Source organism: Spermophilus citellus (assembly GCF_964194105.1).
Source record: "Spermophilus citellus genome assembly, chromosome: 1".
NCBI lineage: Eukaryota > Metazoa > Chordata > Mammalia > Rodentia > Sciuridae > Spermophilus > Spermophilus citellus.
The window spans coordinates 63,067,848-63,081,396 of NC_138182.1; the positions used below are offsets into that span (position 1 = coordinate 63,067,848).

At 37.5% G+C, this 13,549-nt stretch overlaps 1 protein-coding gene across 3 annotated transcripts in view; it reads right to left on the bottom strand.

Annotated features, from left to right (window-relative positions):
• TDRD3 (tudor domain containing 3) overlaps positions 1-13,241 on the bottom strand; it is a 140,551-nt gene extending 127,310 nt beyond the window's left edge. For 2 of the 3 annotated variants that reach the window (XM_081284624.1, XM_081284625.1), the window contains exon 1: positions 4,033-4,051. Coding sequence is in view for 1 of the 3 variants with exons in the window: in XM_081284626.1 (XP_081140752.1) it covers positions 12,403-12,443 (41 nt within the window). In the remaining 2 variants the exon portion in view is untranslated. Of the gene's footprint in view, positions 1-4,032; positions 4,052-12,402 lie in introns of those variants that run through there. The other variant, XM_081284626.1, reaches the window with a different exon arrangement.
• Between the last annotated feature and the right edge of the window lie 308 nt (positions 13,242-13,549).

Sequence of the window (13,549 nt, forward strand, 5' to 3'; positions counted from 1 at the left end):
TTACAGTAGATGGGGTAGAGAGAGAAGATGGGAGGGGAGGGGAGGGGGGATAGTAGGGGACAGGAAAGGTAGCAGAATACAACAATTACTAATAGGGCATTATGTAAAATTGTGGATGTGTAACCGACGTGATTCTGCAATCTGCATTTGGGGTAAAATTGGGGGTTCATAACCCACGTCAATCTAAAGTATGAAATATGATATGTCAAGAGCTTTGTAATGTTGTGAACAACCAATAAAAAATAAATAAAAAAATTTAAAAAAAAGCAAAAAAAAAAGAGACATGGGTTAAAATTATAGGCTTTACAGAACATATCATTTTTGTCAGAACTAATCAACTCTACCCCTAAAGCACAAAAGGAGCCACAGACAGTAAGTGTATGAATAGTTCTTGCTGTGTTCCAATAAAACTTCATTTACAAAAACAGACAGCATGCCATATTTGGCTCACTGGTCATATTCTGCCAACTTTACTTAAGATAAAGCTATGCTATATAAGCTATTTGTTCACAAAACCCAGACTCAAAAGATAAGTCCTTCCTCCTGAACAACGAATTTAGTCTTAATAAAATATTGCACACATTTAATTTTTGAGGAAGGCATCCCATTACACCTTAAGTTGAAATCCTTATTAACAAAAATGAAAGACAAATACATAATAACAATGTCACATTTAAACAATATATTACCGGCCTTCAGCTTCTGAGACTTATTAAACTCAAGTTCATAGTAAGAGACTGAATATTGACAGTTTTCCTCTACCAATTTTCTTTCTATTCTTCCTATACAAGTGAAATAATGAATATAAAATATTCTTTCTTCCTGTGCCATTATTTCATGTTTACTTAAGGATTACAAAAAGCCAGCATGGTGGGTGCATGCCTGTAAACCCAGTGGCTTGGGAGGCTGAGGCAGGAGGATTGCGAGTTCAAAGCCAGCCTCAGCAAAAGTGAGACACTGAGCAACTCCGTGAGACCCTCCCCTTTAAATAAAATACAAAATGGGCTGGGGAGGTAGCTCAGTGGTCAAGTGCCCCTGAATTCAATCCCCAGCACCAAAAAAAAAAAAAAAAAAAAAAAAAGAGAGAGAGATTACAAAAGACTAATGAAAAAATATGACTTAATAGGAGATTCAAAAGCCATAAGATAACCCTCTCAACAGAGGGTTTTTTTTTCTTTTTTGCCTTGAGACAGTGTCTTACTAAATTGCTTAGGGACTTGCTAAATTGCTGAGGCTAGCCTTGGAACTTGAGATCCTTCTGCCTCAACCTCCCAAGCTATTGAGATTACAGGTGTGAACCACAGCACCTGGCTTAGAGGGTTTTCTAAAATAAACAGTATCAACTTTTTCCAAAAGTGACACATGATCAGAAATCTATTACCTGCCCAAATTATAATAATTTCGTTAACTGGGAATAATAACCAGACTTGAATTTAAATAGCAAGAACAGTAAGTATCTACTGAGTGTTCAACAAATAAAAAACAGCATTCTAAGAACTCTGTATTTTGCCATTGAGCCTCATAACCGTACTATGAGGTGTACTACAATTGACACCATTTTATGAATAAGCCAACTTAGGCAGGGAGCATTAAGAAACATGTCCAAGGTTACAGCTGATTAGTGGCAGACCCAGGACTGACCTCAGCTCAGGAGAACTGGACTTCAGAGTCCAGTGCTCTCAACCACCAACCATTCTGTTCCTCAAGATGTAGATGTAAACCTAACTGAAGATCAGATATAGAGGTGCTTTTGTAACTATTCCCTTAGTTTCTAAGTAATACTTCATGATACAGTTTTGTAATAGAATTCTAATTAATTAATTCAATATCAATATTTACCTATTCAAAATAATCTAAAATTTTTGATCACAAACAGACTGATTAAAGCTCTTAAGCCCATTCCTCTCACAATGCTGATTTTTTTTTTTTTGGGGGGGGGGGGGTTCTGGGGATGGGACGCAGGCCTCACAAATGCTAGAAAAGTGCTCTTCCACTGAGCTTTACCCCCAGTCCACGATACCAACTTCTTATTGCCCACTGGTCCATATATATTGGGAACTCAGGCAAAGAGAAAAAAAAAAAAAAAAACTGGAGGAGGAAGGTACTTGCTAAGCAGGCCATAATAGCAACAAGCAAGTTGAATATAACAAAAACACAAATACTAGCCTATTTTTTCACTTTGAAAGTGCTTGTCTTAGATACATAGATATCTATAATCATACATGTTTCCAGTACTTTTGTTTAAAGAATTAAAGCAATACCAAGAACTAGAAATACGTTAATATACATACATGAAACTACTATGATAAAGTAAAATACTTTAAAGACCCACCAACAGTCTAACTGAATTTTATTTTCCATGAGAACACAGTGAGACAATAATCCAAATCATGTGAACAAGTTAACCAATATAATGGCACTAATAAATTTAATAATACCAATTTTAAACTAATATTAATTTATAACAAAATATAAGAAAGTTATTAAATGCAGTACATAAAATACTGTACATTATCTCATAACATGACTATTCTTCAATGTGTCACAGTAGATATCAGCAATATGATTAAACCAATTAGAACTGCAATAAATAAATAAATAAGACTTGCAATCCCCTTGTACTGTAATTAGTGTAGTTAATATAAAATACTGTACATTATCTCATAACAAACATGACTGTTTCTTCAATATGTCACAGTAGGTATGACCAATATGATTAAACCCATAAGACTTGCAATCCCCTTGTATAAGCAAATACATACTATTACTAATTATGGAATGCCATATAATGTAGGAGAATGAGATTTACAAGGTGAAAAGTCCTTTATAAACATAAGATTATCACTGAAAATAATATTTTTAAAGAATATAAAATAAATCAAAAAGTACAAATAGCCAATAAAAAGGGCCTCATTTGTTAATATCAATTTACTCAAATTCATCATAATTTTAATAGTATCACTGAGTAAAAAATTCAAAATATGTCCAGTAAAACCAGAACTATTTCAAGTGTGAAGCACAGATCAATACCAACTCACAGCTGTGTTACTGCATCATGATGGGATAAGTGCAAACACAGAAGAAAGCATGTAGAAACTTTTAGAGCAATCTGACATGGCCACAGGCTTCATAGTTTAACAAAGTATTAAATTCAATCTCATTATCCTATACTTGTTAAATGAAATATATGTGACATTGTTCTCTTTTTCATGATGTCAAATCAACCATACAAACTCCCATTTTGTTATAAACAAATCTTTTAATTGTGAAATATCAATGTAAAAGAAGTCAATAACTGCCAGAAAAATTAATGAGCACAAAAGCAGGTGTTTTGTGCAGCAAAGAGCAGCCAAAGATATGCTTATCAAGGAAGTTAAATGTTATTTTGGGTGGCTACTTTGCACCAACAAAAATATAAACACAGACATGAAAAGGAGCACTGAAATTTCACAGTACTGGAACAGCCATCATGTTTTTAATATGTGTAAATGAAAAGTTCATTATCAATTTTTAATTATAAAAGAAACACTTAACTCATACATATATGCTTAAAAAAATTCCTGATGAATGTATGACTAATTTAATTAAATGAAGAAGGAAAACGATAGTAAACAAAGGAAATAAGCACATCCAGATGAAATAGTCAAAAAAATTATTAGCAGCAACCAAACTAAGGGAAAGGCACATCCTAATCTTGCTCAATTCCAAAATGTAGCAACCAAAGAAGATTCATATGGAACCTAGGAACTAACCCTACCCCATCCATCTCCAAGAAGCAAAACTGAGAAAAGAAGTCAATCAACATAGTCCTGGAGAAATCTCATGTGCTGTGGTTTGAATAGAGTTCATCTCCTCTGAAACTCACACTGGAGTTTAATCCTCATTATTAAAGAGGGCGAAACCTTAATCCTACTGTGGTGTTCAGGGATGGGGCCTTTGGGAAGAGACTGATTAGGCAAGGTTCTAATATATGTTTGAATATTGATAGCTTTTTATTTGAAGAGATATACCAGAAGTCATGCATATACATACACGCATGTGCTCCTTGTCTCTTGCCATATGATGCTCACCACCACCATGGGATTCTGCCAGTAAGAAGGCCATCACTTCAGATGCAGACATTCAGAACCATGAGTCAAAATAAATTTTTAATTTAAAACTTACACAGTCTGTGATATTGTGGTATTAGCAACAGAAAATGGACTAATGCATCACTGTTATCAATTTAAAGTGAACCCTTCTGTAGAAATCAACAGGTAAATGAAGAAAAATTCATGGCAAATCCCTAGAAGTAGAAGCTCTGCATATCAACTTGGGCTCTTAGCACAGGCTAAAGGGTTACCAGCATTTGCCATTCCACATATGGTGAACTGAGCTGGAATACTGAGAACAAGCCTATTTCATGTGTTCTGTGTCCTAAACAGAAACAAATACAGGGTTCTTTCTGGTCTTCATAACTTACAGCTAAGGAAAGAACGACCTATGCTTAGCAATGTTCTAAGGTAAAACCCTGTGGAATGGAACCCTACATGAGCTTACCAGACAGCAAAGTTCCTAGCTGCCTACTTTTGTGCCTCAAAGGTCCTAGCATGAATTATGATCTCATCATCATAACTCCTTTCTAATCAGGGACCTACAGCTATAAGCAATTCTGAAATATAAAATTTTTTAAAAAAAGGGAAAAAAATTTAAGACTTTGTGGTATATCTTATAAAACATGAAATGTGTTAAGGAAATAATCAGGATGTAGGACAAACTACACTAACTTAAACTTCTGAAAATAGTTTCCATTAACATTGCTTTGAAAGAGAATATTTCAAAAACAACAGTTGGTTGTGTCAAGCAAAGAAATTTTATCAATGTATTTCAAAATTTACTTCTAATTAAATACAAATACACACTTTTAATAGTGATCATTATTCATATTATCATTAGCTATCTCTCTTAGTAATTGGATTCTATCAACAAGGTTGATATGAAAAGACTTAATTCTTTCCTTACAGAGGCTTACAGAATTATAAGGCATCAAAGTTTTTAACCAATTAGAAAAGACAATTTTTTTTTTTTTTTTACTTCTCTGGATCTAAAAGTGGAATGAATATATTTACAGCAAAAAGAAGAATCACCTCATTAATTTTATCACAAAATCTATCAACTTTCTGCATACTTTAACTTATATTAGTCCCTATATCTCTGTTAAAATAAATCAATTACAAACTCATTATAAAATGTTGACTTAATTTGTTTGGCAAATTTTTCTATCAATACTTATATTTAATGTTTCATATTTAATGTTTCACATTAAATACTTTACAAAATCCATCTTTATTAACTTTCAAACTCTGCATGGTCCCATTTAAGAACTTAGTAAAGTAAAAATGCTTTTTAATTAAGATCTTCACTATTCATGACAGACTGCATTTTGAAAGGCTGCATCTGATTTTTTAAATTTGAATTTTTATATTTAGAGGAATTATTGGGAATATGGGGAAAATTTTTTAAAAACCTTCAGATACTGGGCTGGGGTTGTGCCTTAGAGGCAGAGTGCCCGCTTAGCACGTATGAGGCACTGGGGGTTCAATCCTCAGCACCACATACATACACACACTCACACACACACACTCAATATAAAACTTGAGATCTTTACCTTCACTTTTTTTTTCCCAAGTCTTCCAAACTCAGGGTATATTTTATACTTGCAGCACATCTGAACTAGGACTAGATACATTTTATGTGTTCAACAGTCAAATATAGCTAACATCTACCATACTGGACAGTATAGCCTTAGTTTATCTCATCCTTATGTTCTTTCAATCACTAGTTACAGTCAAATTACTTCAAACATGTATTTCTAGCTTGGTCTTTACTCATACAAAATTAGTATTTCCTATGCCTAGCTGACATCTTATTTTAGATGACTCAAAGGCACCTCGCACTCTAATATCCTATATCAACCCATAACCCACCCACCAAAAACGTAGTCATCTTCTAAAAGTCCCCATCTAACTGAATTGTAATGGATTCCCAATATACAAACACACACCTACAAGTCAACTCCTGATACCACCTTTGTCACTCCCATACACAATCCATCAAAAAAATTCTGTCCATTTACCTCATAAATGTCTCTCAAATCAATCACTGTTCTCTAGCAATCATCAACATCTACTCTCAGTTCCATTTTCTTCAGTGCAAGGACACATCAAAACTTAACTATGATGTTATCCCTGCTGACTTTTATTAACTACAGAATTAAACACAAAAACTGAATATGGCCTACAAGGTCCAAGCTACATGATCTAGCCCCTAAGTAGTTGTCTATCTCTTTCTTGCCCTATAGCCCCCTGGTCCTTCAGACTTTTGTACTCACCATGCTCCCTACCACATTGTGACCTTTGCAGATGCTGCTCTCCCCTTACTTAATTTTTCTTGGGGAAGCATTCTTAGACCACCATGAAGAGGCCAAATTCCCTTTTCCTAAGGATATCTGGAACAGTGTTTCTTCTCTTTATATTTGTAACAGATGCAATATTTTTGAATATATAATTAATGACTCCCTCCATAGACTACATGGTCTTTATTCATACAAAATTAGTATTTCCTATGCCTAGCTGACATCTTATTTTAGATGACTCAAAGGCACCTCACACTCTAATATCCGATATCAACCCATAACCCACCTGATTATACTAAATAATTGCCTGCCACAACACAATGTCCAATAATTATTTCCTGAATAGGTGCAATGAGGTATCTGCTCCGCTTTTTCCCCAAAGACACAATATTGAGAATACATATACAACAAACCTTGCTCATACATCATTAGTACTGGAAAGCTTTCAAGATTTCCCAAATCTGGATTTACTGCTCTCAGATGTGTTACCACAACACTCAACAAGTAAAATACCAGTGTCTAACATGTTTAAATTCTGCCTGCCATGCATCACTACGTTCTAGCAACAAACACAGTGTGCCTTGTATAGAGGAGGCATAAAAAATTACTAAATGTATTTCAATGTACCATTATTGTATTTGGTTACATACTTCATATTGACTTACTTTTGTGAAGATATTATATCTTCAGTATAACTATATTGAGATGAGGGTACCTATTTTGTCTCTACTTCAAAGGCTATAAAACTGCAATACATGTCAGAAAACCATATGCACACACACAGACTCGCACCCATTAAGTACAAATGTGAACCTGATAGGAGCTACAGTACTGAGGTACATGTAAGGCTCTATGTCTAGCCCAGGAGCATTATACATTTCTTTCTTCTCTCTCTCCACCACCAAAGTGTTTCTTTTCGGCTATCAGTATCATTGATTTGACACTCTTATTAATACTTTACATCATTACTACACATGTCTTGCCCCTGCTTCTTTGCTTTTCTTTGTTGTTCTATGGCTTCACAAGAGTTTCCCAAATTTTTACATTAAAAGCTTTGCATTGTGAGGAGCACAGTCTACTCATTCAAAAAATTCTCTGGCTGGGTGCAGTGGCACATGCCTGTAACCCCAGCAACTCCAGAGGCTGAAGCAGGAGGATGGCGAGTTCAAAGCCAATCTCAGCAAAAGTGAGGCGCTAAGACTCTATAAGTAAATTACAAAATAGGGCTGGGGATGTGGCTCAGTGGTTGAGTGGGTTGAGTGCCCCTGAACTCAATCCCCATACACACCTTCCCCCGCAACCCCACAAAAAAAAATTATCTGGAAGTGAAGTATTCTTCAGCTACTTCCAGATCATATACCTTTCAAAAAAAAAAAAAAAAAGAATTTTTAGACTGATATGACTTAACTGTAACGTAAGTCAAAATGCTAACATTCTTTTATCAAAAACATAAGCTAAAATAAATTTACGTAGTCATATTTTTATGGTTCTTGAAATGTGGCCATTTTTAGTTGAGTAAGCAAATATTGCTGTGTGATAATTATTTTCAATCTACTGAGGTAGGAAGGTTTTTTAAAAACCTTCTTTATGCTTGAAGCACTCAAGTCTACAAGCAGTTAAAACCAGATTTATAAGTTAGTCACCAAAAAATCACTGCAAATAGGACCTTAAAACCTGAACAACTTAATAAAATATTTTTGGCAGTTTACAATATCAATACAAGCAGCAAGGCAATATGTGAGACATCTTGAGACAGAATGTCAACTAGGCAGATAATCTTTGCACATTTTAATTTTGTAAACTTACAAACAAAAGAGATAATTGCAAAGGTTCATTAAAGAAAGAAAATATTTCAAAATAGAAGTATCTTTCCAATAATCTTTCCTGAAAACAAAATAAAAAGCAACTGGTTTCTTCTAGTGTTCTTCAGCATCTAAAAGTTGTTATAATGGTTCTGATCCTTTCCAAGTAAGTATACTAAGAGAATATATATCAAAGTGGTAATGAAAAGCTATTTCATAATTCCTGATTAATAAAAAAAAACTGCACTTAATATATAACCTTGTTAAAAATAAAACTTATATTTGTAATTTGGGAAAGGGAAAGCCCTTTAAGACAAGAGAGCAGTAATTCCTTCATAATCCATACTGCCACTGTGTTCCTTATTTCTTGTATCCCATGATTGATCTCCTTCAGAACAATATTTATTTTATTTTTTTTAGTTGTAGACAGACACAATACCTTTATTTTATTTTATTTATTTTTATGCAGTGCTGAGGATCCATTCTAGTGCCTCACAGATGCTAGCAAGTGCTCTACCACAGAGCCACACCCCCAGCCCAGTGCTGCATTTTTATGAAGACTTTTATAAGCTATAATCTTTGTTGATTTTCAAAGATGAAAAGGGAGGTAGATATGAATTTGGGACAGAAGATATCAGCATAGCAGTACACCAGGAATTAAAGGGAGAACACTCAAAGACCTCTGTCTTCTTGATCCCTTTCAACTTTACCTTCCTCACAAAAAGAAAAAAACCAAAGTCAAAAACTTGGAGCACTTTGTGATTAAACCTCGAATATTAGTAAACTGAGGTTTCTTTTAAAAAAAATTGTTCAGAATAAAAGGAAAGCACTATTTCTAATGCTATCTTATAGTCTTCACTCAAGACTGCTAAATAAAGCAAAAATATACAATATTAGGCCTTACTTTTTCAGATATTTTTAGACTTAAAAAAGTAAACCTAAACACCAATTAGGTGATCCATTGCCAGGCAAAGGTTTTCTTGATTCTAATTCAAACAAACAAACAGAAAAGTTAATTTACATTTCACAAAATGCTGTAATCCAATTTTCCCTTTTAAAATGTGTTATTTTTGGTCAATTTAAATTAGAAGTGGTCATCACAGCTCAGTGGAAATTAGTACTGAATATTTATTCTAGATATTTGGGCCCTTAGTACTGCCAATTTCAACTGAGGAAATTACTGATATTCTCTACACTTCAGTTTCCTCATCTTTACACTGAGAGAGTTAAGTTATACAACAGCTTTTCAAAAACACGAAAGCACTGATTAGATCCTTGACACATTTCTAGAATGGAAGAAAAAATATTTTCAAAATGTTTATATCCCTAATTGCTGTTAGTAGAAATACACAAAGGCCCCTAAAGAGGAATGAAGAAAACTAAAGGCAAAAGTAGTACTATTACCTAGACAAATACTAAGTAAAACATTTCCCCTCTGTAAAGTTATTCTATGCATGTAATTAAGCATTATAAAGGACCAAGCTACCATTTAATGAATTATTTAAACATAAGCACCACACTGCAAAAGTCCTGGAAACTTAAGTTCAATTCAGCAAAATCTAATACTTGTGTGCTACCAGCCATTAATGGAAAAACAAAGCAAATAAAAAATTATTGCAAAGTATGCCAGGGTGGCTAATTTTTAAGTTATATTTTTAAATAAAAATTTGTGTAGAGATTATACTGAATATTAGAGACCTAAAAGGAAAATAATTACTTAAAACTAAAAATAACAGTAAACTTGAATGATAGGTTAGACTTCTACCTCCCCCTAAATCTCACATTTTGAGAAGCATAAGCTTTTAAACACTAAATATTTCCCTAGGCTATTATCTTAAGTGACACTGATTAGATAGATTTACTAATAGTGAAGATATTTTAGCATTTTTTAGGTCCTACAATAAACACATACTTTTAAAAAATGTTGGCTTTCTTTTTTATAACAATAACAGAGAACCTCAAGAAGAAACTCAGCATGTAAGAACTGGAATGAGCTGGTCAAAGCTGTTCTCTGTCCAAAATTTCCCTTCCAGTATTCTCTACCTAAACCTTTGAGATTTTGTATTTTAACACAGTAAGTCTCTAAATAAAGGCCTAGTATAAGCCATCTTAAAGCCTAAGAGACCTTCATGTCTTTTTCCACACATGCCTTGACTAATGTTTAATATCCACCAAGAATTACACAAAACTCACAAACTCCTAGATAGTCTTAGCCCTCCAGATTACTACTACCTTTATCAGTCACTGCCATACAGAAGTAGCCTAAACTGGTGGAAAAATATAAAGTTAACTTGCAATACTGTGTGGCAAATGCTACAGTATAACACTGCTGGAGATTTATAAGATATAATAAAACAAGAAAAGACTCTGAAGAGTGGACAGAGGTCCAACCCGGGAATTCTCAAAGCCAGGGGTATTCCAAGGTCAACTCTATCAGACTTTATTGAGAACTCCTTATCATTACAGCTACACAGAAAAATAAGGCATGATTCTCTGCCCTAAAGGAGCTTAGCAGTCCAAAGAAAAAAAATCTTTGGGATCTAATAAAGAGACTAACCTTTCTAGAGGAGGTGGGGTTATTTTCGAAAGCAGCAAACGACTTGAGTTTGTAAATAAAATTCTATTGCTAGTTTGAAAAACTAAGGCTTGGTCTAATCAGGAATGAGGAAAAACTCAAATAGTGATCCTAGATTATTCAATACTACTTTATGAGGTAAAGAAACTGGGAAAGATTCCAGATAAAAGAACAAAAATAAAAATGAATGAGTTTGACTTTACACTTTGGTGTGCCAATGGTGTTCTGCAGAAAAGAAAAGGGAAAAAAAAAGAAGAAAGAAAGAAAGCTGTAGTAAAAAATATAATAATAATAATGCAAAAGGGTTAAAGCACCAGTTTGGGAATCAGACTCTATAGTTCACTTTTGAATCTCACCATTTTCTAGACGTGTCATTAGGGAGTTCCTCAAGGACTCTTTGCCTCAGTCACTGCACCAGTGAAAGGGGCTGAACAACAGTGCCTGTAAAGCCACAGGCAGTATCTCCAAAACACAGGTGTGATTATCACTCTACTAATCAAAAATTTTCAAAACCAGACATCTTTTAAGAACTGGCAGTTTCTGTGGGCTACCTTCTTCCTTTGGGGTCTTAGATCCTAACTGAAAACCCTCCTACTAACAAGAACCATGATCCATATCCATTTTACAAAACAATAAGCATTTTCTATGTCTAGAAAGTCTTTTATCATGCTTTAAAGTCCACTTCTCTAAAAAATTAACTCCCTTCAATTCCACAGCACACTTTGTCTCTTCTCTATAGTTTACCACACTATTTGTGTTTGATCTTTTAATGCCTCCCTCTCCCTTTCCACTAAGGTAGTTATTTCTGAGAGCCTAGGCAAATCCTTTTCATCCCCATCGCTACCGTCAGTCCAGGTTGCGCCTATGCAAAGCTGGGGAAAGCGTTACTGAAGGTAAAGTGGATGTTTACAACGATAATGGACGCAGACTCAAAAAATACTTAATTTCGCACATTTTTTTAATTGCCTTCGGATCCTAAAATCTTGACAGGAAACGTGTCTGAAAATCAGAACAGCGCCATTCCTTCAAGAAAAGTTCTGCGGAGCACCCCCGCGAGTTGATAATGCGGTCATCCTTAGCTTCTGAATTTGTGTGTATGCCGTGGAAGGCAGCTTCACAATGGCCCGGGCTCTGCTTTCAAATAAGGGCAAAGAAGAGGTGGCGGGCAGCAGCGCGGGCTGTGCGCCGGTACCCCACAACTTCCCGCAGCCCCGCGGGCTCTAGCCGCTCCAGCCGCTCTCGCCCACTTCGCCGCGCTCGGCTCCGTAGCCCTCGCCTTCCCGCGTCCCGCCGCGACAGCCACCGGTGGCGGTGCGGACGGCGCTGCAGGTTCTTCTGGGCGACGAGGCTCGGGCCTGGGCCGCCATCCGCCCGGCCCGTTCAGCCCGTAGTCCCCAGCCTCTCCACGGGCCCGCCGCCCGGGGCCCGGGGCCGAGGCCGCCGCCCGAGGGGAGCAGGTACTCGCTTGGCTCCGCGTGGCGGCGGGGGCGGAGCCGGCCCGGAGGACCCGGGGAGAGGCCGGGGGCGGGCAGCGGCCTCCGCCTACCCCGACACGCACCCCACTGCCCCTAACCCCAACCCTCGTTGGGGCCCCGGCCCGCGCCCGTGGCCCGGCGGGACTCAGTACTTACCAACCAGCCTGGGACAACGCCGCGCTGGGGACCTCGGCCATGGTAGCTGCTTAGGCCGGGGGCGGTGGGGGGCGGAGGTGGGGGTGGGGGAGGCCTCTTACTTGAGACCAAAAAAAAAAAAAAAAGAAAAAAAGAAAGAAAGAAAGAAAAGAAAAGAAAAAAAAAACTCCTCTGGTCGGCTCTACAACTGAGCATGCTCAGTGCGGCCCGCACTTCCGCGTGCGGGTTCCGCTCGCCGCGTTTTCCAAGCGGCCGTAGGGGCAGGCCTGTTGTGTGCTGGTAGGCTGCGGGTGCCTGGGTGGTGACGAGTCAAACACGGTCTGGGCTACTGGGAATCGGAAGACACTTGACTCAAAAGGACGGAAGGCTTTTCTTCTCCGAAGGCTTTGTTTTATCACTTTTCTGAGTTGAACACCTTAATGCTAGGTTCTTGGGTGAAAAGGTTCTTTGTAGAGCAGAATGTAAGGTTCGCTTTTCCAGCGCTGATAGTCCGGCAACTCCGGGCAAGAGAGCTTTAGAGGGTCAGTTGCAGGGCAGAGCTTTCAGAACAACGCTAATGCCACATTTTGTGCAGTAAAACTCAAGGGGTCCCCAGCACACACACACACACACCCCAGCATCATCCCACCTTGCCTTCCTCTCTGCAGGAACTCAAACAAAAATGCAGCCTTGGTGTTTTTGAGTCCCTACAGGATTACTCAGGTCTAATACCATAATGAAACTAAACAGTCTACCTAAGAAAACCTGCACTTAGGAAACAGGAAAATCAGGCAGTTGTATGTCAATCCTTGGTTTTCCTGTCCTCCCTCTGGGCTCCTTTACGTGTGGGGGCGGGGCTGCAACCTTGACAACTAATATCACTAGGCCCATCCCACAGCAGATTTATCTGTGTCCTTCACCAGAGATCTGGAGAGCTGAAGCCCAGCTGGGATCCCGGAGTGGGCATGCGCGGCGACGCCCAGGGGCACGTAAGACGTGCCAGTGAAATTGGGCGGTGGGTTCTTTGGAGGGCCAATCAGGAAAGAGCAGGCAGAAAGGAACGCAGGATGCGCAGACGCTTCATAGACGTTTGCCCAGCTTCCAGGTCTTTTCGTCCCTTCAGCTTTCTGCGGAAAGATGTCGGTTGTTGAGTGGCCTTGTTCCCAGC